General features: G+C 46.1%; 1 protein-coding gene across 3 annotated transcripts in view; it reads left to right on the top strand.

The window, feature by feature from the left end:
- Positions 1–7,232: 7,232 nt before the first annotated feature.
- Xpnpep1 (X-prolyl aminopeptidase 1) overlaps positions 7,233–24,422 on the top strand; it is a 48,933-nt gene continuing 31,743 nt past the window's right edge. The window contains exons 1-4 of one of the 3 annotated variants that reach the window (XM_076924122.1): positions 7,835–7,923; positions 12,041–12,187; positions 14,465–14,553; positions 20,924–21,048. In XM_076924122.1, coding sequence (XP_076780237.1) covers positions 20,932–21,048 — 117 coding nt within the window. In that variant the 5' untranslated portion in view covers positions 7,835–7,923; positions 12,041–12,187; positions 14,465–14,553; positions 20,924–20,931. Of the gene's footprint in view, positions 7,924–12,040; positions 12,188–14,464; positions 14,554–20,923; positions 21,049–24,422 lie in introns of all 3 variants that reach the window. The other 2 variants (XM_034504165.2, XM_034504166.2) reach the window with 2 other exon arrangements.

Genomic DNA, 24,422 nt, shown 5'->3' with positions numbered 1-24,422 from the left:
GTGTGTGTGTGTGTGCTTGTCTGCCTCATCTCTGGGGGAGGGGCTGCTCCCTGTGTGCTGCCTGTCACCAAACCAACCTGCGTTTTCAAAGGAAGCTGAGTATAATCGGTTTTAAATACTGAAAACTTCCTTTTAAAGTGTTGCCGTTTAATCAGAATTTAAAGATTTGTTTATTAATTTTATTTTGTGTATGCGCTTCATGTGCATGCTGGTGTCTGCCGAGGTCAGAAGGGGGCATTAGATTCCCTGGACCTGGAGTCATAGGTAGATGTGAGCCACCTCAGGTGGGTGATAAGGACCAAACCCAGGTTCTCTGCAAGAGTAGCAAGTGCTCTTAGCCACTGAGGCATCCCCAGCCCCTTCAGAATTGGAAATGCAATGACCTACAGCAACTTATGGTAGCGAATTATATGCAAGTCATATGCTTGATAGATTTGCATCTAGAATATATAAAGAATGCTTATAATTGTCAAGATTTCTGACAATCAGAAGACAGTAACAATGGTGAGCAGCCTGACTTTGAAATTAAAAAAGAGTTGGAACAGATGCATCTTCCTGTAGAGATACGAAAAAATGCTACGTATCATTAGTATCATGAAAATAGATATCAAAACCACAGTGAGGTACTACTTCATACTCATGGGGATGGCTAGAAAGAAAGACAATAGTGAGTGCTGGAGAGGATGGAGACTGGAGCTCTCATGGTGGTGCTGGGAATTTGAAGTGACCTAGCCATCCTTGAAAACAGACTAGCATTTCCTCAAAGAGTTAAGTGGCAAGGACATGTAATTAACATTTTACCTCCCAGCTATGTACTTAAAATGATTAAAGTATATGTGCAAATAAAAAGCTGTAAATGAATTTCAATACTAGCTGTGTTACTTTTCTATGGCTATGATAAAGCGCCATGACAAAGGCAATAGTAAAAGGAAGGACTTCCTCAGGCTGAGGGTATCAGATGGCTCGAGCCTGCCATGACAAAGATGCAGCAAACGTGGTGTCTGCAATGGTGGTAAATTGAGAGCTCAAATCGTGACCTGCAAGCAGGAATCGGAGCTCGGGCACTGGCAATGGTGAGAGGCTTTGAAATCTTAAAGCCCCCCCCCCATCATGGCCGCACCTCCTAAACCTATCCAAACAGCTGGATACCGAATCATTCAGACACCTGAGCTTATGGGGTATATACTTATTCAAACCACTACATTTATATACCCCAAACTGGGAACTTCAAAAACGTTCACCCAGTGGTGAAAGATAATCCCCTATTAATGGGATATTGTTTAGCACGTTTGAAAATAAAAAGAATTGCCAGGCAGTGGTGGCGCACGTCTTTAATCCCAGCACTTGGGAGGCAGAGGCAGGCGGATTTCTGAGTTCGATTTCTGAGTTCGAGGCCAGCCTGGTCTACAGAGTGAGTTCTAGGACAGCTAAGGCTATACAGAGAAACCCTGTCTAGAAAAACCAATCAATCAATCAATCAATCAATAATAAAAATAATCAACTGGTATGTGTTGTAACATGGATAAACTTTAAAATGCCATGTTAGGGTGTTCACAATCACCTGAAAGTCCAGCTCCAGGAGAACTGATGCCCTCTTCTGGCCTTCAAAAGAATTTTCACTCCTGCATACATACCCCAACATAGACATTCACAATACAAGTAATGAAAAAAAAAAAAAAAACATACTGCCAGGCGGTGGTGGCACACGCCTTTAATCCCAGCACTTGGGAGGCAGAGGCAGGTGGATTTCTGAGTTCAAGGCCAGCCTGGTCTACAGAGTGAGTTCCAGGACAGCCAGAGCTACACAGAAAAATCCTGTCTCGAAAAACAAAACAAAACAAAACAAAACAGAAAAAACATACCAAAAGTTTAAAACTGACATATTAAACAAAAAGGGCCAGTTAAAACCTCTCATGTTATCCAATATCATTTATATCTGATGCACAGATGAAGCAAACTTATACACAAAGGGTAGTAGTTACCTAGGGTGTGGAAGATGAGGGTGAGGGCTGGGAAGTGAATGCAAAGGGCACAGATTATGAAGAAGATTGCCTAGAATTGGCTGTGGTGATGGCTGTGAACATCACAACCCCGCTGAGCTGCACATTGTAAACAGGGGGATTGTATGGTATGTGACTACTTCCTCCATGAAGCTGTTACAAAAGAATCCAGTGAAGGCCACGGGAAACATAGCTCCCAACCTTGGATTCTTTGCATAGGTCTTGACAGCTGCACAAAAGGTCTCGAAAGGTTCAAAGAGTAGACCCCTTAGGGTATCAGGGAAGAGAAGCGCTGCTGCCTGCTCTAAAGCTATCTTTCCATTTAGTGACAGGACAAGGACTGGGAATTGTCTCCCGACCTCTTCCTCTTGGCACATTACCTCTGTCCACAGCCATGTGCTCAAATGTAACCAGGAAGAGACTGTGAAAGTCGCCGTCATGAGCAGCTGGATATGCTCTCTTCCCTTCCTCATGTTTGGCAAAGGTCCTCCCTCCTTCCACTCAAGGCTTCTTGAAAAGAGAATAAAATATTATAAAGAAAGATACTCCCCAGAGGAAGAGGCAGTACACTTACCACCCCCTCCGCCCAGCATCACGGGGTGGGGGGAGTTATGTTTCTCCAGAACACACTCAATCTGTGTTTGGGATTCGCTCACACTTAGCTCATCAATATGCAGTTTATTCAGCCATCTGATGTCCAAGAAACCCTGTGGGCCTCATAAGGTTTAAAAAAAAAATTTTTTTTTTATTATTCGAACCAGAGGACTGAACTTTGCCAAGAGCAAATGGAACTCAGATATCAAAAGGTCTGAGATCAGTTTTCACTGAAGACAAAGGGTGAGAAGATTGTGGACTGAGCCCAGCGCTCGGTTTCTCCCACCCTTAATTTACAGTACATTGTTTTGGCAGACTCTACGATTCTGAAAGTTGGCTTTCTTCCCCCATTCCTCTCTAGGGTGTAACCATAAGCCTATCTTCTAGTTACGTTTACAAAAAAAAAAAAAAAAAAAAGATCATATTATATTAATTTGTGAGGCCCACACCCATCATTGCTCCTATAATCATTAGTTTTATTAGAAAACTTAGAAAACTTTAAAGAAATCCTCAGAAGCTGTATTTTAATTTGGCTTACTGCAAATATTTCAGTTTCAAAGTCTCTTCATGTGGGAATTTTGCCATAGCCCCCAATCTCAATACATGGACAGGATCTTAACCTGTTATCAACTTGAATCCCGAAGAATCGCTATTTATTGGAATGCTTAGATTGGGAGAGTACAAAATTCTTCCATTCTGCCTCCCAAAGAGAAAGGAAGCGTGAGGGGCACTTACTTTTCTATTTTGGCAGCAATCCAAGCTAAATTCCTAGTCCTTTACTTCCAATATAATGTTTATGTATGTGTGAGCATGTGCATGTGTCACTGGTATGTGTGGAGGTCAGAGAACAACTTAGAAGGGCTCATTTTCTCCTTGTATCAATTTGGTCCCAGGAATCAAACTCAGGTTGTCTGGCTTTGAGTCACATGTTTTCATGAACCATCTCTCTAGCCAGACCTACCTGTCTGCTGCCGATCTATCTATCTATCTATCTATCTATCTATCTATCTATCTATCTATCTATCTATCTATCCATCCATCCATCTATGTATTTATCTATCTATCTATCCATCCATCCATCTTTTTTGTTGTTTTTTGTTTTTTTTAATTGGTTTTTCTTTTTTCTTTCTTTCTTTCTTTCTTTCTTTTTTTTTTTTTTTTGTTTTTTTTTTTTTTTTTTTGTTTTTTTGTTTTTTGAGACAGGGTTTCTCTGTGTAGCCCTGGCTGTCCTGGAACTCACTCTGTAGACCAGGCTGGCCTTGAACTCAGAAATCCGCCTGCCTCTGCCTCCCAAGTGCTGGGATTAAAGGCGTGCGCCACCACGGCCCGGCTTTAATTGATTTTTCAACACAGAATTTCTCTGTGTATGCCTGACTGTACTGAAATGGACCTCACTCTATAGACCAGGCTGATCTCGAACTCAGAGATCTGCCTGCCTCTGCTTACTGAGCGCTGGGATTAAAGGCTTGGGCCACCACCACCACCGACTGATGTTTCTTCCGTTTTATTTCCTCAACCCCTAACCCCAGTATAGGGAAAAAAAAAAAAAAAAAAAAAAAAGAAGAAAAAGAGGAAACAAGAGAAACAACAACAAGGCATTTAACAACAAAAAGAAGAAAGAAAGAACAAAAAAGAAAAGAAAACAAAGGGGGAAAATAGAAACTGTTTCAGTTTCTGCCAGTACAAGCCAAACGCTCCAAGACACTATACACATCATTTTGCTTTTATTCTGAAAAAGCATTTACACTGTAACACTTTGTATCTAGATCTATGGCCATGTTATTGTGAAAATGGGATGTTATGTTGTTTTATATAATTTTTTTATTACTTCAAACTCATGCATAAAATTCAGCTGTGCAAATGATGACTTAAATGATTCTGAAGGAGCACTTTTGATTACAAGTGACAGAAAACCCATGTCACAATGACTTAAGAACCAAAGGAAAATTTTGGCTGACATCCGAAAAGTGTAATGGGAGATGTGGTCCAAGGCCCAGCAGGCTCAGGGCTCAGGCGCTGTCAAGAGCTCTGGTCTCTTTTTGCCCTTCCTTCCTTCTGCTGCCTTGGTACCACTGGAAGGTTGCACACAGAGCCAGCAGCTCAGGAGCATTGCCTCTCCTGTTGCCTGGCAGATGAGAGCAAGGTCCCATTCCAGCCTTATCATGCAAGCCGGTTGTTGTACTGGTTTCTTAGCAATCTCTGCACCCATTCTTGTGGTTTTGTGTCTGGGCCACACAGTCCTTTTTGGGATTCAAATATCACCTGGACCACACAGACTGAAAAAGGAGGAGCGGGGGCAGGAGTGACATTGAGTTCCATGGATAGCTTGGTTCAGAATAAATAAATGGTGGGCGTCCGAAACAATAGGATACAAAGCACACACTTTCAGAACTTGCTTCATGTTAGTTTTCCAGAACCTTCATAACAAACTGTCACACACTGGTGGCTAAAAACCCTGAAAGTTACTGTCCCCAAGTTTTGGAGTCTGGACTTGTAAGATCAAGGTATCTACAAGGTCATTTTTAATTTTTTTTTCCTTGAGGGATAATCCGCTCATAGTTCTCTCTTGGCTCTGTGAAGCTTGCTGGCAATCATTGTGGTTGCTTGCAGGTGCATGGCTCTGATCTCTCCCTGCATGTTCACAGGGCATGCTCCCTGTTTGCACCAGGTGTCCGGATTTTTTTTTTTTTTTTTTAAATAAGGACGTTAGTCATATCAGAGTAGGAACCTGTCTGTTCTGACATGGTGCCATTTTAATTAATCATACGCTCAGGAAGCAGAGCCAGAAAGGCAACTGCACAAAGTCATTGAGCTCATGCACGATGAAAACCACAGTGCACAAGCAGGGATTCCAGGTGATGCTGGGCACGATCTTTTCAGGAGAGAGAGGAAGCTTAACATGGCTATCAGGCTACCTAACTTTAGGGTGGGGGGGATGCAAAGGTAGGGCACAGGACTACCCTGGGCCTGTGTGTCCCAGGGCAGGAAGGGAGCGATTGTACTCCCGTCAATCTTAGAATCTCAGAACAAGACCCACCCCCCTCCAGTCCCATGGCTACTTGACTGCTGAAAACCCCAGTCTTTGCAGCCAGTAAAATTAGCACAAATAGTTGCTTGGTTCATCGGGTTGTCATGGGCTAGATAGACCGGGTTCAGTTCGTGTCAGTGTGTCTACCTACATGAGGTCTACAGAACCAGAAAAAATCACACTTAACCCTTCCTGTTCTCACCCTCTGCAATGTTTTTAGAGTCTCTTTCCTGGGACTTCCCAAAAGAACTTGAAGGCCATGTGGGTGGCTCTGCTATCTTGCAAACAGGAACTCAAGTCTAGTTCAGGGACTACCCAGTGCTTCTTTCTCTCCTCTCAAAAACCAATGACATACATTCTGAGACAGCTCCTTTCTCCTTGGCAATTACGACTATGAATTGCTCGCTGCCTTTTGGTCTCACTTATAACTCTGCCAGTACTGTCAGATTTCTCTCTTGTTATTCTTTTGGGCGTGGGCAGGAGCCAGTCCCTTTGTTTACAGTCTCTTTTTGGCTCCATAAACTTGAGGAAATGAACAGACATGCTGTATCACACACATTCTTTCCTGGCTTGTCTAGGTGCTAACCTAATACTAACTGGGATGTTCAATCCTCCAGGACAGCACAACCCCTTTGACACAAGTATACTAGGATTTCACCAAGGTTGACATGGGATGGGACACAGATCTGCTTTGGAAACAGGTGCTCTTTCATTTAGTGCTAGGTGTTCTTCTAAGCACTAGGAACATAACAATGATAAGAGAGCCACTGTGCCCGGGAAGTGTGCAATCTGGGGACATTTATTTTTGCAGCAAACATGTGAGGATAACTGTCAGCTACTGCCCATCTTTAAACAACAGAAACAACTCCTGCACTGATGGCTATAGTATGTGTGTTGGGCAGAGAGAAAGTGTTCTATCCTCAGAAGATCAACTCCTGTGAACCACAGAAGAAGCTGTGTAGAGCAGGCTCAGGGGGCCCAGATGTGTCCAAGGGGTTTACAGCTTTAAGCGGGTTTCATTGAGGAGGTGACATTTGATGGGACGTGAGTGTCAAAGATAGGGGAGGCCAGCTTAGGTGGAGTGAAGTGACCTGGGAATTGTCACTAAGAAGAGTTTCACCCTGAATGAAATGGGGACTGTCTTAGTTTTCTTATCCCGTTGTTGTGATAAGACATTCCGACAAAAGAAATTTGAGGGGTAAAGGGTTTCTTTGGCTTACAGTTCCAGGTTATAGTTCATTGATGCGGGGAACTGGTGGTGTTACATCCTTAGTCAAGAGAAGAGAGTATTGCATTCATGCTCAGCTCATTTCCACCGGTTTAGACAGTGTAGGATTCTCTGACTAGGGAGTGGTTCTGCCCATCTTAAATAACACAATCAAGACAAATCCTCCAGCCAGGCCCAGAGGCTTTTCTCCTAGGCGATTCTAGAGTGGTCAAATTGACAGTAGTAACCACCACAGGACACCTCAAGATACGTTCGGTCTGGCTTCTGTGCAGGCTTCGTCACACAGGTGAGGTGGAAGTGATGCACACCAGTCAGGTGACGTGATAGAAGTGGGTGGGGCTACGGATCTACTTTGAAGCCAGGACCAAGTGGATCTTGGGCAGATGGGGAATGGACTGGGAAAAAGACAGAGGTTATATCAAGATTTTTGCCCTTAAAACATGGAATAGCCTCCGACTGAGAAGAAAAAGTCCTACGTGAAGAATGTTTTTGTTTGTACACGGGGTTAGGAGCTAGGTTTGGACGCTTTAATGCCTGGTCGTTACTCAAGTGAAGTGAGCAGCGGGTTTTGAAGCTGTTTGGACTAATCATTTGGGGGACATCTCTAAGGTCTCAGCAAGTGATATCCTGATCCAGTCAGTGTCTCCAGGACCCTAAAATAGGTTCTTGCAGAGCTGGCCACGACTCTCTCGTCTTAGCTGACTTAAAAGCTGGAACAAACTGGAGAAGCATGCAGATTCCTTAGCTGGCAAAACTCCTTTCCTTCCTCTTACATGGGGAAGGAAGAGAAGTCCTGACTGACCGGCGCCTCTCCCAACTGGCTGCACAGAACACCACCCTCTCCGAGCAACAGCCCACGGGTTTCGGAATTCCGACACTCGACCACGCTCCCTCCGGGGGAACGGGCGGGGCTTACAACGGGGCGGAGTCTCTGCGTGCGCACGCCACTGGGGGGGCGTGGCCTTCGCGGTGCGCGCGCCTAGCCGTGGTGATCAGCTGGTCTGCGCTCCCCTGACGTGGGCTGGGGCACGTCACCGCCGAATGGCAGCCTCCAGAAAGCCGCCGCGAGTAAGGTGAGGGCACTGTGCCGGCTGGCCGGCGTCTGGCGCCCGGCGCGCGAGCTGCACACCCGGGAGGGTAGGGAAGAGAGGGCGAGGAGCGACGGGCCCGGGGCCATCGGGGGATGGCCATGGCTAGCCGGAGCTGCCGGAGCGGGAATCGGGGACCGATCTGTGCATCCCGGCAGGACTCAGCTCTCTTCCGGCGGGGCCCAGGGCACCTCCGGGCGGCCTGGAGCCCGTCCAGGGACCCATGTGACCAAGGAACTGCCTCGCCCGGCCGGGGCAGAGGGCGATCCTTACCACCTCCGACCCTGAGGGGGGCCCCTGCTCTTGCAGGAAGTTGGTCCCTCTTGGATCCACCCCGGGTACCCAGAAGTGTTTGCCTCTGCCCTCACCCTTTCTCCCCGGCGGCAATCTAAAGTTACAACCCTGATCATTCTGATGACTGCATTTTACCTCTTGATTCAACCCCCTCCCCCCACCCACAGAGGCAGGCAGCCTTGGGGCCCTCCCCACCCAAATGGTCTCGGGGGCTGTATCAGGAAACCGATAGGCATAACCTTCCGGAAAATCCGCTAGGAGCCTGCTCTGGCTTCTTCTTGGACACAGAAGTGAGAAGATATTTCTCAAACTCACGTTGAACATGTTAGTTCATCCCTCCCCACCCAAACCAGGCACACTTAGTTATTTAAAGTGGGAGATAAGTACACAAAGCCAGAATTAAAACTCTGTGCTAATGCACGGAGGCTTACCCATCCTCCTAGACCAGTTGAGTCTTGAATGAACACACGAGGCACCGCAGCCAGACTTGTGAAATTCCGACCATATTTATGCTTGTTTTTGTGAATGCACAGATCTCAAACCTACCATGACCTAGACCTGGTCTTGTCACAGCGCGTTAAGTGCGACCAAGAAGTTTATGCACCATGGAGGGTGGTGTGGGTAATTGTCCACGTGGATAGATTTTCCTGGACGTTTTCTGCTGAAAATAAGGTCAGGCAAGTGGATAATGATGTAATGTCAAAGTTTAGGAGGAAGCTTGAGGACCATACCACAGTCATTACTGGATCCATAGTCACAGTATTGGAGGGGGGGGGTGTGTCTGTAAACAATGGATGGTAGACTGAGAGAGGGAGGGTGACTTCCAGAAGTGGTAGAATTTCAGTGCCATCCAGTGTACAGATGAAGACTCCTAGTTTAGGTCAAACTGAACTTGTTGAAGGAGGCTAGTGGAGATGGGTGGGTGTTAGTGAAGTCAAAGATAGAAGTACCAATGCCTTGTCCTGTCTTCCCTCCAGCTTCTAGCTTCTAGCTCCAGTGTGTTCAGCTCTTGCTTGGGCAGACGTTTTCCTTATTGCAGGTCGTGAGAGTTCTAGGCTGACAGTCACTAGCAACAGCCTTACGGTGTGGCTGGAGCAGAGAGGTCTTAGATCTTCTCCTCACTGAACTGACTGGATTGTTAATGCTATCTGAACTGATCCTTAAGACCAGGGGAGTGTATTTACCAAGCCTGCATCCGTGATGTGCATGGGTCCATATGACACAGCACTGATAGACACTCACTCTGAAATGGATATGGGATTCTCAGACCGAACACCACTGTGGTGGTCGCTACGTCAAGAGCGGTGGGTTCTGGGTGGAGGACAAGGTTTCCTACTTTCCTACCCTATGAATTTGCCCCATTTATCTCATTTCACTGGATACAGTTTAGCACTTGGTTCTTATTTGGCCTCAGCTTGAGCACATGATTGATGATACGTGATTCTTACTGCATACTGGGACTAGAGTTTGGATGCACACCTAGAATTCTGTTGTGGTTTCTTTTTTAAAAAGAGAGAGAGCCGGGCGGTGGTGGCGCACGCCTTTAATCCCAGCACTTGGGAGGCAGAGGCAGGCGGATTTCTGAGTTCGAGGCCAGCCTGGTCTACAGAGTGAGTTCCAGGACAGCCAGGGCTACACAGAGAAACCCTGTCTCGAAAAACCAAAAAAAAAAAAGAGAGAGAGAGAAAGAGAGGCAGAAGTGTAAGTTTTATACAAAGATGGAACAGGGAGTGCCCTGCACAACTCATTGCCACTTATGTACTTTGGCTTTTCATGATCCAGAGAAGGTCTAGGCTTCAGAAGTTCTTGAAAAGGGTGGAACACTGGGAGGGAGGGGGAACTGAGAGCCGGACTCTTCATTCTGTACTCCTTTGTTAACTGAAACCTTAAAAGGCTTTAATAGTCACTGGTATAACTCTCACTGATGCTTTTGACACTTTTATCCCCAGATTCCTTTTTGGATTATTATTTGTGTATGTGTATGCTTGCATAAGGTTTGTGTGCACCACATGTGTACAGGAGCCCTTGGAGGCCAGAAGAGGGCTTTGGGTCTACTGGAATGGAAATTACAGGTAGTTGTGAGCTGCGGTGGGGATGCTGAGAACTCAATCCAGGTCCTCTGCAGTGTGCAGCAAAGTGCTTTTTTGACTACTGAGCCATCTGTTCAGGGCCCCACCCCCACTCCCATTCCACATTCTTTTCAGCCCTCTGCAGCTAAAAAAGTTACTTTGTCTCTATAGGTTCTCATTTTAGTCATTCATATAAATGGAATCAGACACTGTGTTGTTGTTGTTGGTGGTGTGTATATGTGACAGTTTTTCCCTTAGCATAATTTTGTCATTTTCTTTTTATGGTTTTGAAGATTGACTTTAGTGCCTCATGCATACAAGTGCTTTACCCCTGAGCTACACCCAAAGTCTTGTGAACAACTTTTTTTATGAAGCTGTGTTTTCAGTTTTCTTGAGTGTACACTAGGAGTGGAACTGCACTGATTGGATAACTATATTTACATTTTTAGAGGAACTGTCACGTTGTTTTCCAAAGCACTGCCCTGGTTTACACACCCACTAGCAATGCCTGACAGTTCTAACTTCTGCATTTACACCCACACTGGTTAGTGTCTGTGGTTTCGGTTTTGTTTTGTTTTGTTTTTTACTAAAGGTTAGGTGTGGTGGCCCATGCCTTTAATCCCAGAACTCAGAATATAGAGACAGGTGGATCTCTGTGAGTTCAAGACCAGACTAGTCTGCATAGTGAGTTCCAGACCAATTAGCTACATGGTGAAACACTGTCTCAGACAGACAAATTATATTTTATGTATATGTGTGTGTGTGGGGGGGTGTTGTTCCTAAGTGTATGTATGTGTCAGAGCCCATTGAGACTGAAAGAGGGTTTTGGACCCTCTGGAACCAACTGCAGTTATAGGCAATTGTGAGCCTCTGTGTGGGTCCTGGGATTAGATACAAAGATAGGTGGATTTCTGTGAGTTCAAGACCAGATTGGTCAACATAGCAGTTGCAGGCCAGTCAGCTACATAATGAAACACTGTTTCAGACAGACAAACAAATTATATTTTATGTGTATGTGTGGGAGCCCACTGAGACCAAAACAGGGTGTTGGACCCTCCGGAACTAACTGACAGGCAGTTGTGAGCCTCTGTGAGGGTGTGGGAGCTGAACCTGGTCCTCTGCAAGAGCTGTAAGTCCTCTTCTTAAAAGCTGAGTCATCTCCAGCCTCTGAGTGTCACATTTTAGTGGGTGAGAAGTCACATCCTTGTATCCTTTCTCCTTTCTTTCTTTAGTGCTGGGTGAGGAAACCCAGGGCCTGGAGCTTGATTGGGTGAGCCTCTTGCCTTTTCCTGAGCTACAGCTCCACCGTCATTGTTGTTCTGCAGACTACCGATACTGAGTGATACTGAACACCTTTTCCCTCCCACTCTGCTCATTTTTGAGGTAGAATTGCACACTTGAGTCAAGGCTGGACTCAAATTTGTGGTAGAAGCCCTGCCTCAGCCTCCTGAGTGTTGGTACTGTATGTGTGAGCCATTACCCTTAGCAGTGTTCAGCTTCTTACAGATCTTTGACCATTCAAAGAAGTGTTTATATTCTTTTCCTATTTTCAAATTATGGTTATCTTTGTATTGGTGAATCTAAGTAGTTGGAACCCATTTGGCTAATCTTGGTCTTTTATATTACTATATTGTAGGGTCATTTAGGGTCAATTTGCCAGTCTATTCAAAGAAGCCAGCTGGAATTTTGATAGAGAATTTTCAGTCTGTATATTAACCTTTTATTTTATTTTGAGACAGGAATTCTCTGTGTGTCCTTGACTGTCCTGGAACTTGCTATATAGACAAGGCTGGTCTCTAACTCATAGAGATTGGAGGCCCCTGCTTCAGAGTGCTGAGATTAAAGGTGTGCTCCACCATACTTGGCAAGAATTATCTTAATAATAAGTAAGTCTTCAAGAAATCTGTGAACGCAGACTCTCATCCCATATATTCAGCTTTTATTTAATTCATGTCACACTTTTTTTGTATATTCTACAGTATACATTTTATATAGCATTTGTTAAGTGTATTAAGTATTTTATTGTTTTTGATGTTATTGAACATGTCTTTTTCTTAATTTTTTGATGTTGAGAGCAGGGGTATGGAAGTATAATTAATTTTTATATGCCATGTCTTTGGTGAGCTCAGTTACTCTAGTTTTTTTTGTGAGTTCTTAGGGGTTTTGTGTACTCGGCCTAGAGGATGTCACTTGTTTTCTGTCTGGATGCATTTGTTTCCCTGTCTTGCCTCGTTGCCCCAGATAGAACCATGGATGCAGCGTAGAGAGCATCCTGTCCTGCTGCTTCCTCATCATTGGGATTTCATTCCATAGCATCCACTTCTCACACATTTTGGAGTTCTACTTATTGCATTGGCAAGTTAACAAAAGCTACATTTACTCGTCTCCGAGTATGGGCACACTATGTATGGAGGTCAGAGGACAGCCTGAGGGAGTCATTTCTCTCTTTCCACTCTGTGGGCCCTGGAGATTGAACTCATGTTGTCAGGCTTAGCTGTAAGCTCCTTTGACCTGATGAGCCATCTCTTCCTGAGGCAGAGAGTTCCTCTTTCTGGTTTGTTGAGTACCTTTATTATCCATTGGGTGTGGCTTTTGTCAAGTGATTTTTTTTTTTCCATGTCTTGAAATGTATTGAGCTGATATCTTACATGGAATTTCCTATGTTGAACCACTCTGTGTTCTTGGGAGAAAGCCTGTGTTCTCTCCTTTTTGTGCTGTTGTTGTGTTTGTTGTCATATGCTCTAATCTGTGACATACACACCTGGCATGTCTTGCTTTGGACAGCAGCTCAGGGCCTCTTTCTATCCTGTAGCCTGGCAGAGGCTTCATGGTCCTTATGTTTGCTATACGTCTCTTCTGGAATGTTCTTCCTGTAGAACTGAACATGTCTAGCTTCTTCACTTTTTTTTTTTTTAAAGATCTTTCTGTGCTCAAATGGCAAGTATTATCAGAAAGACCTCCCTTAGCTGTCTCACATGGGGCCAGCCTTCCTCTTATCTTCTGGACACTCTCCCTTTTTCCCCTTCGAGTTGAGCTCTGTCTGTTGTCCCCTTGTCTCGTGTCTCCCCTGCCCTGTCTTACAAACCAGTCAGATATCTCATCTACTGAAGTAGGTTCTCAGCTAATACTTGAGAGGGTTTGCTAGAGCTTGCCTAGGATGCTGGTGAGCTTAGCCTGGGATCCAGGGTTCTTATAGAGGGGACGAGAAACGTGTACACTTTTGCCTAAGAAGTTAATGCGGAAAGTTGGCAAACAGTGACAGTGATGCTTGTATGAATCAAGACATAGCTTTCCATAGACAGTTTCTGGTCAAGCATATCCCCCCAATCCCCTTTTGAGATATGTGCTTACTTTGTAGTGCAGGGTAGGCTCAAAGTCTCTCCCCCTTCCCCCTGCTTTCTAGCTGTGTACCACATGCCTGGCTAATGATAAACTTCCATTCCTTGAGGCAGGCTCTCATGTATCCTGGACTGACCTTAAGCCAAGCAGCGAAGGAAAGCTTTGAACTTCAGACTCTACCTCCCAAGTACTGGGTGGGATTCTGAGCATATACTACCGTGTCTGGTTTATGCAGTGGTGGGATTGAACCCATGGTTTCCTCTGGGCTAGACAAGGGTTCTATCAACTGAATTACATCCCCAGCCCATGAAGATAAACTCCTGTTGAGCTACCAGCCAGCAGAGCTAACAAACACAGGAGTTGCTATCCAGGTGCAGAATCTGAAATAAGTGCCCCAAAGGCTCAGGCTGGTGGGAGGAGAAACTGAAACCAGAGCAAATGAACAGGACACCGCAAAAAAGTGAAATAGAGCTAAGCAGAACCTCGTGCAAGTGAAATATCTCGTCATTGAGAACATACTTACCGAGAATAAATGAGTCTAGTAATGGGGTTAGATGCCATTGAAGAGAATTCATGAATTAAGGGTAAGCTGAGGAGGCCTGGCTGCTGTGGAGATGCTTGACATTGACAATCTAGTGGGTCCCATGGGGAGGCGCTCCCTGCTGGGGGGTGCAAGGGAGTGGAGGGTGGCTTATCTGAAACCTGTAGCCATCCTGATACCAGGGTTGAGTTGTGACTCACGCAGGGCCGCTCAGCCTTCCTTGACTAGCCTTGCCACATTTCCTGGGGCCGAAGTCTGTAGCAGTCTGCTCTTTCTCTTCAAGGGCGAATCGCCAGGATTTTCAGCTGAGAAATTTAAGAATAATTGAACCTAACGAGGTGACACCCTCAGGAGACAAGAGTGTGGACACAGGTAACAGTAATTTTGCTTATAAATTAGGTGGAATGTCATTAAGAGTTCCTGTCCCAACTTCAGACTGATTGAAAGGAGGGTAAGAGATTTGTAATTGACCATAGGTAAGACGAGGATCTGGAAATTAAAAACCATGGTGTCCTCAGTTACTGTTTTTATATACTTACCACGTAAATTTATTGCACTGTATTTGCTTATTGTGTATGTGTGCATGAGTGCACACTTCATGGCACATGGATGGGGGTGAGGGGACAACTTGTGGAAATTGACTTTCTCCACCATGTGGGTACTGGAACTGGAACTCAAGTCAGGCTCGGTGGCAAGCATACCCACCGCTGGGCCATCTTGCTGGCCTCAGTGTTTTTTGTTTTTTTGTTTTTTTTTTTTTTTCAAACCAGAAAATTACATTTTTTTTTCTTTCATTTCTTGTTCTTATGGGGATGGATGGTGATGGTCCTGGGTGGAGGAGACTGTTGTCGAAATGTCTTCTGGTTCTTCTAGTATCAACCTTCATCTCTCATGTAGTCCCTGTTGATAGCCATCTTAGAAGTTAGCTTTCAACTCTTTGTCAGACTCTGAAGTGAGAAAATATATTACGGTGCTGTATAAAATTAAGAAAAGGTTTTTTTTTATTTTTTATTTTTATTTTTTATTTCCCAGGCTCAGCCTTGTTTCTCAGAACATGTTAGTTATTCATCCAGTAAGGCTGCTAGAGAGATGACAGGAGTTCTTGGCTGTCCTCCTGCTCTAGGGAAGCCTTGGTTTGCTGTGGCCGCACCAGGAGAACTGTAGCCTGTCCTTCATCTGGAAGTGGCTGTGTGCCCACCACTAAGTACCTGTGGGAACACTAATGGTATTGTGTGTGATTTTACGTCTAGAAATACAGATTGTCCAGCTCATTCAGAGCTGTTTTAGGGAGAGGAGAGGAAAGAAGAGGAGAAGGGGATGAAGGACTCGAATAATCAAATTCGGAGTTGGGAGAAAACTTGCAGGCGTGTGATTCCCAGGAGCTAAGGTGGTGCATGCCACCTGGAGATGAGTCCGTCTGCTGCTCGTGGGCTCCTTTACTCACCTCAGTCCCCTAGGAATGCTGGGAATGGAGCATAGACTAGAGAATTGCGTAGACCTTGAATCCTGGTTCATGATGGTTTAGCTGACTTGGGCACCTCCCTAACTCCTTTCAACCCCTGTTCCTTTAAATGGGAATAATGAAGTCTTCCTCGGGAGAATCATTGTGAGGATCAAATACTACTGTGTGTAAAGCCCTCGGCTGTCTCAGCCGTGTAGGCAGACACGTGCTGTCGCCAGACCGTGTCGGCAGACATCTGGGCATGCTCTAGGATGCTGAAACTGGAGGTTATCAACCCTGCTCTTATACCATGGGGATCCATGTTTGGGTCCAGGTTCACCTATTTCTTGAGCCGCTGCATGAGTGCCATAGTTGTCACCTTTAGTGCCAGCCACCCAGGGAGGGCAATGAGCTGTGCCTTCAGTGTGAGCAGGGAAAAACATTTGTGACAACGGCTTCAGCTTTGAGAACTTATAGGCAGGAGACTTTTTAATGAGTTATCTTCTTAAAGTCATGATTTAAAAATACCTGGCAGTATAGCCTGAGGTCACATCATGGGCCGGTCTGTCGCTCTTGGTTTCCACTTCCCTGCTCAGTGGTCAGCTCTTGGCTGCTGCTAACGTCTCTGAAAAATAAAGGGTGCGGAGTGAGGTTTTTAATATAGCATCTTCTAAGTCTCTACTTTTCATTTCACTGTTTGGTGGCTTTTTCTGAGAAGATCACAGACATAACAATGTGATAATCAGCCATCTAAGTGTGCATCTAAGTGTGCATCTAAGTGTGCATCTAAGTGTACGCAAACAAACAAACAAACAAACGGTGTGGTCTCCGCTTTAGGGAAGATAGGATATGGACGTGTCACACCGTTTAGCCCATTGAATTTCTTCTTAGTTTATTCTGTGTCAGACTCTAATGATTGCAGATACTTATAAAAATGCTTATTATATAATGGGTACTCTTATTGGTAATGGGTATCATCATAGAAAAATTAGTTTCCGTTCCCTGCTCCTTCCACCCTGGCCCAGGGTGTTTTGCCAGTGCTGACCTTGAGCGTCAAGTCTTCAGCCTTCAGTCACCTTCATAGACTGTGCTTTTCATGGCCACGCCTGCTGAGCCATCCTTCCTCTTGTACTTACCTCAGTGGAGTCTCTGGGTGAGCTGCTTCTGGTTCTACAAGCCCTTGACTCCAGGTCGCCTGATGTTGCCACGCCCCTTGATCATTATCTGTTGGTTGTACTTTAGGGAGTTTTTTTCATGGTGTTCAAGGATACAGATGATAAAGAAGTTGCTACATTTTATCCAAAACCAAAGTGAGAAGCCTGAAGGATAAGAGGACAGGAAGAGGAGAAAGGGTAGAGCCGTGCTGGGGGCAGGAGATGTGGTGGATGGGACTAAATTCACCATCGTGAGAAGTTGGCAATGCTCATGGTTCTAAGAAGGCCCGACATGAACCAAAACTGTGTGAAGGCCAGGGTGTGGCCGTGAGGAGACAGTGAGGAGGAAGCCGAAGAGGCACTTGGCCTTGACCATTTGTAGCTGAGGTGTAGGTGCTTGCTGTTGCTTATATTAAATTTGTCCACAGGTTAGCAACTGCCAGTGTTGATACGTTTGATTCTGTATTGTAAGCACCTCGTTGGTGCCAACAAAATCCTTCGGTTGGAATGTGCCTAAATTAGAAGCCAAAAATCAGTCCGAAAATTAATGATCTTGAAAGACAGTATGGTGGACTCTTGTCAGATATTCGCTTTTTAAAATTTCATCTGCCCGGCTGCACTCCAGACCGATTAAGTCAGGAGTTCCCCCATGAGTAGTCCAGAAGACGTCTGCTATGTAGCGGAGGGCTCCTGTTGGCCTAGCTTAGGAAGCTGTAGTAGGGGGAGCTTTTGAGTTCAAGAGGGCTGGAATAGCATAGCGAGAGGGGTCCCTGACCACTGTGGGACAGGGTTTGATTTCGAAGCATAACAAATCTGTTCTGAAATTCAGGAAAGTGTCACAGTCAGGTTTTCAGATGCTGGTGTTCCTCTGAGTTCACAGTGGGTTTTCCTTTGGATCCACGGAGATGTTAACGAATGAATGGAGGAGTTTTGGTTTTGGGGGAGTGGAGCAGGGCTGCGTATTGAACCTCGTGGTGCTGGGCAAGTGCTGAATACTGAGCTACACTCTCAGTTCTAAGACAAGGTCATAGCAGGCCAAGCACTTTTTGTGTTTGTATGTGTGTGATACTGGAGTGAATTCTAGAGCCTAGTGCATACTAGGCAAGCACCCTCCCCTGAGCCATACCCACAGCCTTCTTTTTCTTTTATTTTGAAGTAGAGTCTCACTGGTTTGTCCAAACTGGCCAGGAACCTGTGATTCATTTGCTTTATTCTCTGAAGTAGTGGCTTCAGACCAGATATTTTGGTTCTCCCTTTCTCTGAGACACGAGCAGATACAGACTAAGTAAGTGAGAGCGCAGGGATGGATGCCTCTGAAGACAGGATTCAGAAGCAGCTACACGGTAGGGAATGTGGACACGATTGGCTGACAGAACAGTTTCCAGTGAGCCTTCCTTTGAGTAATTCTGCCCTGAGACTGACTCCCCAGAGTTGTAAGTCCAGTTGGTGAGGTTGTCCTTGTGCTGACACTACGCTGGTGGGTTTCAGTGAGTCATATACACAGTGTGAGGTATACTATGGGGGAATCTACTGAGGTCATCATAAGAACTGAAGTATGAAAACCCAGGTGCTGGTGGCTGAAGACAGAAACAGACACAAGGACAGCCGCGGATAAGCTGCAGCAGTCAGGTTGTTAGTGTGTGAAGTCCTGACGGAGCTGCCTCCCTGGAACTTCCCATGATGCACAGCTTTGTGCATGGCCCCAGCACTTTGGAAAGCAGTTTGGCAGTTATTTACACTCTAATAAATGCTTGTCTCATAACTGAGTGGTCTCATCCCGTGGTCTCTACCCAGGTATGCTGAAATAGTGTGTGCACACAAAAGCCACGCCTGCACATGACTGTTGATGGCGGCTTCATTCATAGTTTCTCAAATTTGGAAGCAACCTAGATGTCTTTGTGCAGGTGAAGGGATAGATAGGCTTTAGTGCAGCTAGTCACTGGGTTTCATTTAAGACTAGAAAGAGTTGAGCTATCACACCCTGAAAAGACACGGGGACCTCTTACCTTCATCTTGGTAAGTGAGAGAGGCCAGTCTGAAAAGGCTGTGTGTGATTCCGGCTGAAGGACAGTCTGGGAAAAGCTAGCTATGGCGATAGTGAGAAAAGCCAGAGATTGCCAGGGCCCGGGGGGAGAGTGAGGGTTGGGTAGTTGAACTAAGATGATTTTGGGGGTCAGCGAAAATACTGTATGTGCAGACATGATGGCACATACCTAGATCTTACCACAGCCCGACTTGTGGTAAGATCTAGGTCAGCCTGGGGCTGTGTGGGAACCGTGCACGTTTGTTATCAATCCGGAGCTGCTCCCGAAGGTAAAGATGATAGTGAAGAATGCATTGAAAGGCTGGCGAGGTAGCTCGGTGGGTAGAGGTGTTCGCTGCCCAGCCTGATGACTTAAATTGGATCCTTGGGACCCACATTGTGGAGGGAGAACCGATTTCTGCAGGTCCTCTGGCTTCCACGTGTACGTACACATACGTGCACTCAGACTAACAAATGTAATTTAGAAATGAAAAGAAGTACTTTGAGCTGGGGATGGTGATGGCGGTGCACGTAGTTTCCAGAACTCAGGAGGCCCAGTGTGCTGTTCCAGCTGGGGACCCCATGTCCAGCAACAACAGGAACACAACAACAAGTCGCCCAAACAAACAGCGTTCTCTAAACAAATCCCTGCTGTTCTACCTCGACCTCTAGCGTCCCAGTCATGTTTTATGCTACTGATGCATGGGGCCAAGGGCTGTGTGCTTGACCACAACTCAGTACTGGCTCTTTGTGAAGTCACTGGCTTGGTTGCCATAGGGCTGTGTCTAAAAGGCTTATCTATTGGATGATGTCAGTATCTGTTGAGCAAATGTCTTTTTTGAAGAATCCACCAAGCAGGGGCTGGAGACATGGCTCAGTGGTTAAGAGCTCGGGCTGCTCCTTCAGACGACCCAGGTTCCATTCCAGCATCCACGTGGCTGTAAATTCAATTCCAGGAGATCTAATACTGTTTGGCCTCCAGGAACACCAGACATGCATGTATTGCACATACATACATACATACGTATATACATCCATATGCATATAAATAAATCTAAAAAATGGGAGTCTTGTCCAATTTAAACTTAGTTTCAGGCATTTCCAGCCCATCACTCTCACCCCCACTTTCTCGGTGAAGACTTTCTTCACTAGTTGCCTCCTGCTTCCTCACCCTCTCTCTCTGCTACATGTAATCCATTTCGGTTAAGAGTCGCTTGCACAAGCATGGGTGAGATATTATCTATTGAAGCATAGGCTGCTATCAGTGGCTACATCACTGAAGAAAGTTATACCTCCCTCCCAGAAACTAGCTCCCAGTAGTCTGTCAGGAGCTGGGCAGGACTTGTGAGGATAACCACAGCCTGTGGACAGGCTCAGCCTTGTGCAGGTCTTGTGAGGATAACCACAGCTTCCCTCAGTGATGAACTCTGAGGTGGAACTGTAAGCAGAAATAAACTTTCTCTACCCCAGGTTGCTTTTGGTCATGGGGTTTTATCACAGCAATAGAAACCCTTAAGATTAAGACCCCAAAGTAACCACTCTTAACACATGAAGTATTGCGATTCTAGAAACTTCTTTCTGCATGTATACATTTTAAAATGCAATTTTAAAGTAAAATAATCTACATATGCCCTTTCAAATGTTTTTAATTACCTATCAAGCCTTGACAACTTTCTAGTATACAAACATATACACCTATGTAATATTTTCCTAGGTCCATATAGTTTTTAGTGGCTGTTTAGTGTTCTATGCATTATAGTTTATTTAACTAATAGTGTATCTTTTTATTTCTTTCATAGCTATAAACAGAAGTTGACACCTATATTTCCTTATAACTGTTTGATTTTTCTCCTTAGAATAATGTTCTAGAAGTCAAACATAATCAGGAAATGAGTCTTCGTGGCAAAACTTTTCTTGCCACCTAACGGGTGTTTAGAAGTTTGCATCTCAAAACTATAAGCACCAGTGTCTCTGGCTGCTTTGGGCTTGGTCTGGTGGTGGAGTGGTTAGTTTGAAGATGAAGCTGGGGGAGGATGTGGAAGGTGCCCTTCTTTAGTTTGCTGTGGACTGCTAGCTATTGAATTGCAGGGCCAGGCTGGTTTCTAACAAACTCTCCTGTTGCAGACCACAGGATGGCTCCAAAGGTGACCTCAGAGCTGCTGCGGCAGCTGCGACAGGCCATGAGGAACTCCGAGTACGTGGCAGAGCCCATCCAGGCCTATATCATCCCATCAGGAGATGCCCACCAGGTACCAAGTGCGGATTGCGGATGACGACCCCTCAGCCTCCTTCCTTTTCCTTAGGTCCTTCAGGTCTCCCCTCAGCTCTGACATGTTTGTAGGATTGTAGTCGCAAACCCATAAGAAAGTGTGTCTTCTGGGGCCTGACGAAGGAGCTGTGTTTGATTAAGCCTCACTGAATGCTGGTAGCTTTGACTGGGGCTTCCTTGTTCCCAGTGAGGGTACCTAGCTTTCAGTAAATTGCGAAGAATCAGTGGGCAAAGTAAGGCCTTTAAATTATGGATCTTTCCCTTTTGGATGTATTCCATTCTAATATGCTGCGTCTGCCATGCTCTGACCCCATCAGAACTGTGTCTCACCTCTTTCTGCTTGGGCACTGCTAGAAGACAGAAAGCCATCGTGGAGCTCCCGCTTAGTGGTCACTTATGGACTCTAGGGCTGTCTTGCTGTGGGCAATCAGCTGGTGTGTGAGTGTCCACCTGTGACATGCTACTGAAGGCCACAAAGATGAGCCGGGAGGGTCGGACTCCTGCCCTCACCATGGTTATAGCTTAGTGAGAGAAGAAACTGTGCAAAGTGCTCCCGCCTCCCCCACAGAGGCATCAAAGTGCTCCCTGCCTCCCCCACAGAGGCATCAAAGTGCTCCCTGCCTCTCCCACAGAGGCATCAAAGTGCTCCCTGCCTCCCCCACAGAGGCATCAAAGTGCTCCCTGCCTCCCCCACAGAGGCATCAAAGTGCTCCCTGCCTCCCCCACAGAGGCATCAAAGTGCTCCCTGCCTCCCCCACAGAGGCATCAAAGTGCTCCCTGCCTCCCCCACAGAGGCATCAAAGTGCTCCCCACCTCCTGATAGAAGCATCTGTAAGTTTATTTTTCTAGCCTTTGCTCAGCAGTTGTGTCTAATGCCAACAGAATTGGATTCTGCCTTAGGAATCAAACAGTGTAGCAGTGGGGTTAAGATGTCTGTGATGCTGGAGAGAGATGGCTCAGTGGTTAAGAACAGTTGCTGATCTTCCAGCAGATTTGAGTTGGATTCTTAGCTGTCAGCTGCCTGTAAGTGTAGCTCCAGGTCACCTGACACCTCCTCTGGCCTCTGCAGGTGCCCTCATGCATGCATGCATAGTCATCCACAGACATATACACATTAAAAAGGTGTGCACACATGTATCTGTCGGGATGGAGAACGTGGTAACTGCTGTGAAAAAAATTTGATCTGGCTGTGGAAGTGACAGGCTCTGAGGGGACGAGGATGGATGGGGACTTGTGAGACAGGACGGCAGGTGACTAGAGGGGAGTGGAAATTGGAGGTGGAGAAGGGAAGGGGTTCCAAGTAGGAGGGTTAATAGAAAGAAGACCAGAGAAGCAGAAAGCCTCTTAGAACTAGTATGGCCAGTTTCCTTGGGCAAGTCTCAGGGAACTAAAGACTGTTAGTGGGAGATAAGGCTGGGTTTTAGGAGTCCTCAGTTGTAGGTGACAGAAACCACCTGGAGGCGCCGTGTACAATTAGAAAAAAAGTTTTGAAAGTTTAGTGCAAGTGGTTTTCAACCTGGGAATCGAGTGACCCTTTCCCCGAGGTTACCTAAGACCATCTGCAAACACAGATGACATTATGATCTGTAGCGGTAGCAAAGTTACGGTTCTAAAACAGCAGCAAAAGTAATTTCATGGCCGGGGCTCAGCACACATGAGGAGCCGTGTTCAGGGGTCGCATCATGGCCGGGGCTCAGCACACACGAGGAGCCGCATTCAGGGCTCGCAGCAGAAAGGAAGGTTGAGGACCTCGGGTTTAGAGGCAGAAAGGCTGAGTCGGCAGCACCCGGGCTCTCTTTCGCTGGAGAGGAATGCGCTGGCTATGAAGAAGGGTGGGGGGGGGAGGGGAGGAAGGACTCTGACTCTTGCTGTACATCATTTTCTCTGGCCGGGAGGCAGGTTACAGAGCGGGTAGTATAAACTGGACAACTGCTATGCTTTCATTTCCTTATCTCTTACTTTTGAGATAATAGGCTGAGTCTCCTTCCAGGTCCAGAGTCCCAGATGAGACGTGATTGGTGTGAACACCCTTGGTCTTCCTCTCGAGCACCCCTCCCCCATCATGTGGGACAAACAAGTGGTTGGGGTCTCCCCTGAGGGAGTGGCTGTGAAGTGGCGTTAGAAATCCCCTGAGGTGCTCCTGAGTGTTGTCAGACGTCCTACAGATGTGTATTTTGTGACCCAAACAGTGCAGTGAGCTGTAGTAAACTCGCACCCCTGCGTCCACCAGCATAATCCTTTATAATGTGCAGTACCAGAATGTTAGCGAGGTACACAGTGTTACACAACAGGTTTCTAGATGGGTTTCACCCCGAAAAGCAGATGAGAACCCCACCCATTGCGAGGCCCTTCATTTCCCCTCCTCCCTGCTTCTGTAATCCACCATTATACTTTGGGTGCTTGAGACTTTGAGCCCTTGAGAGGCCTCATGCAGCCAGAGCCGTGTGCTTGGCATTTGTGACATTTGCTTTGCCTAACAGTGTCCTCAAGACTGCACAGGACAGGAGCTGACAGGCGTGGGTGATAAGGGTCTCCCCCCCCAGTGCCACCCCCCTTTTCCTTTTCCATTTGCTCGACTCCCTGTCCTGTCTCTACCTAACACCTCTACTTTATTTGTGAACCTTCACCTCCAGAGGCGGCCTCGTGCAGAAAGATTTGAGTCTCACTGCGCCCCCAGTGAAGTCGACATGCCTGGCTCAGACTGTGCAGCTGTGTGTCTGTGCCTGTGTCTTTCTGTTCCTCTAGCCTACTGTTACACTACACTCTGTACTGTCTGTCTGTTTATGGGTAGAGAACATTCTCATAGCTAAGCCAAGCCAAGTTTATCTTGATGTTCTTAGTCCTGGGTACTGTTCATGAAATGCTTTTTTTCTCTTTATCACAAAGGGAAATTCTGTGGCCCATTGAGTTTTAAATGCTTTCGCCTCTGACATCAGGTGTGGCCTGATATACCCTTCGGGAATGATGGGAGGGCTGGCCGAAGGACAGGGCTGGTGTAGATTCATCAGCCCTTCGGTTCGAACGATCCTGGAATATCACTGTTGAAAGGTTTCCTCAATGAGGAAGCTGGAGGTGGAACCCCAGGACAATGCATTTTTTAGCAGCGTCCTAAAACCAGTAAATCAGCTTGCTCATGCTAGGCACTGATTACAGAAGTTGCTGTCTAGACTTCATAAATTTATATATACTTACATTCCTTTATTTATTTATTTATTTTTATTGAGACCAGAGAACCCATTACGTGGCACCTCTGTGCACGGCGGCAGTGGGGAAGCTCAGCTTTGTTTGACTGATGTGTCGCCTGCTTGCTTGGGGGCTGACACTGGACAAAAGCGGAGTCAGGTAGCTCCCAGG

Source organism: Arvicanthis niloticus, chromosome 1 (genome assembly GCF_011762505.2).
Source record: "Arvicanthis niloticus isolate mArvNil1 chromosome 1, mArvNil1.pat.X, whole genome shotgun sequence".
NCBI classification, from domain to species: Eukaryota; Metazoa; Chordata; class Mammalia; order Rodentia; family Muridae; genus Arvicanthis; species Arvicanthis niloticus.
The sequence above is the reverse complement of the archived record's forward strand: the minus strand, read 5'-3'. Positions and strand labels throughout refer to the sequence as shown.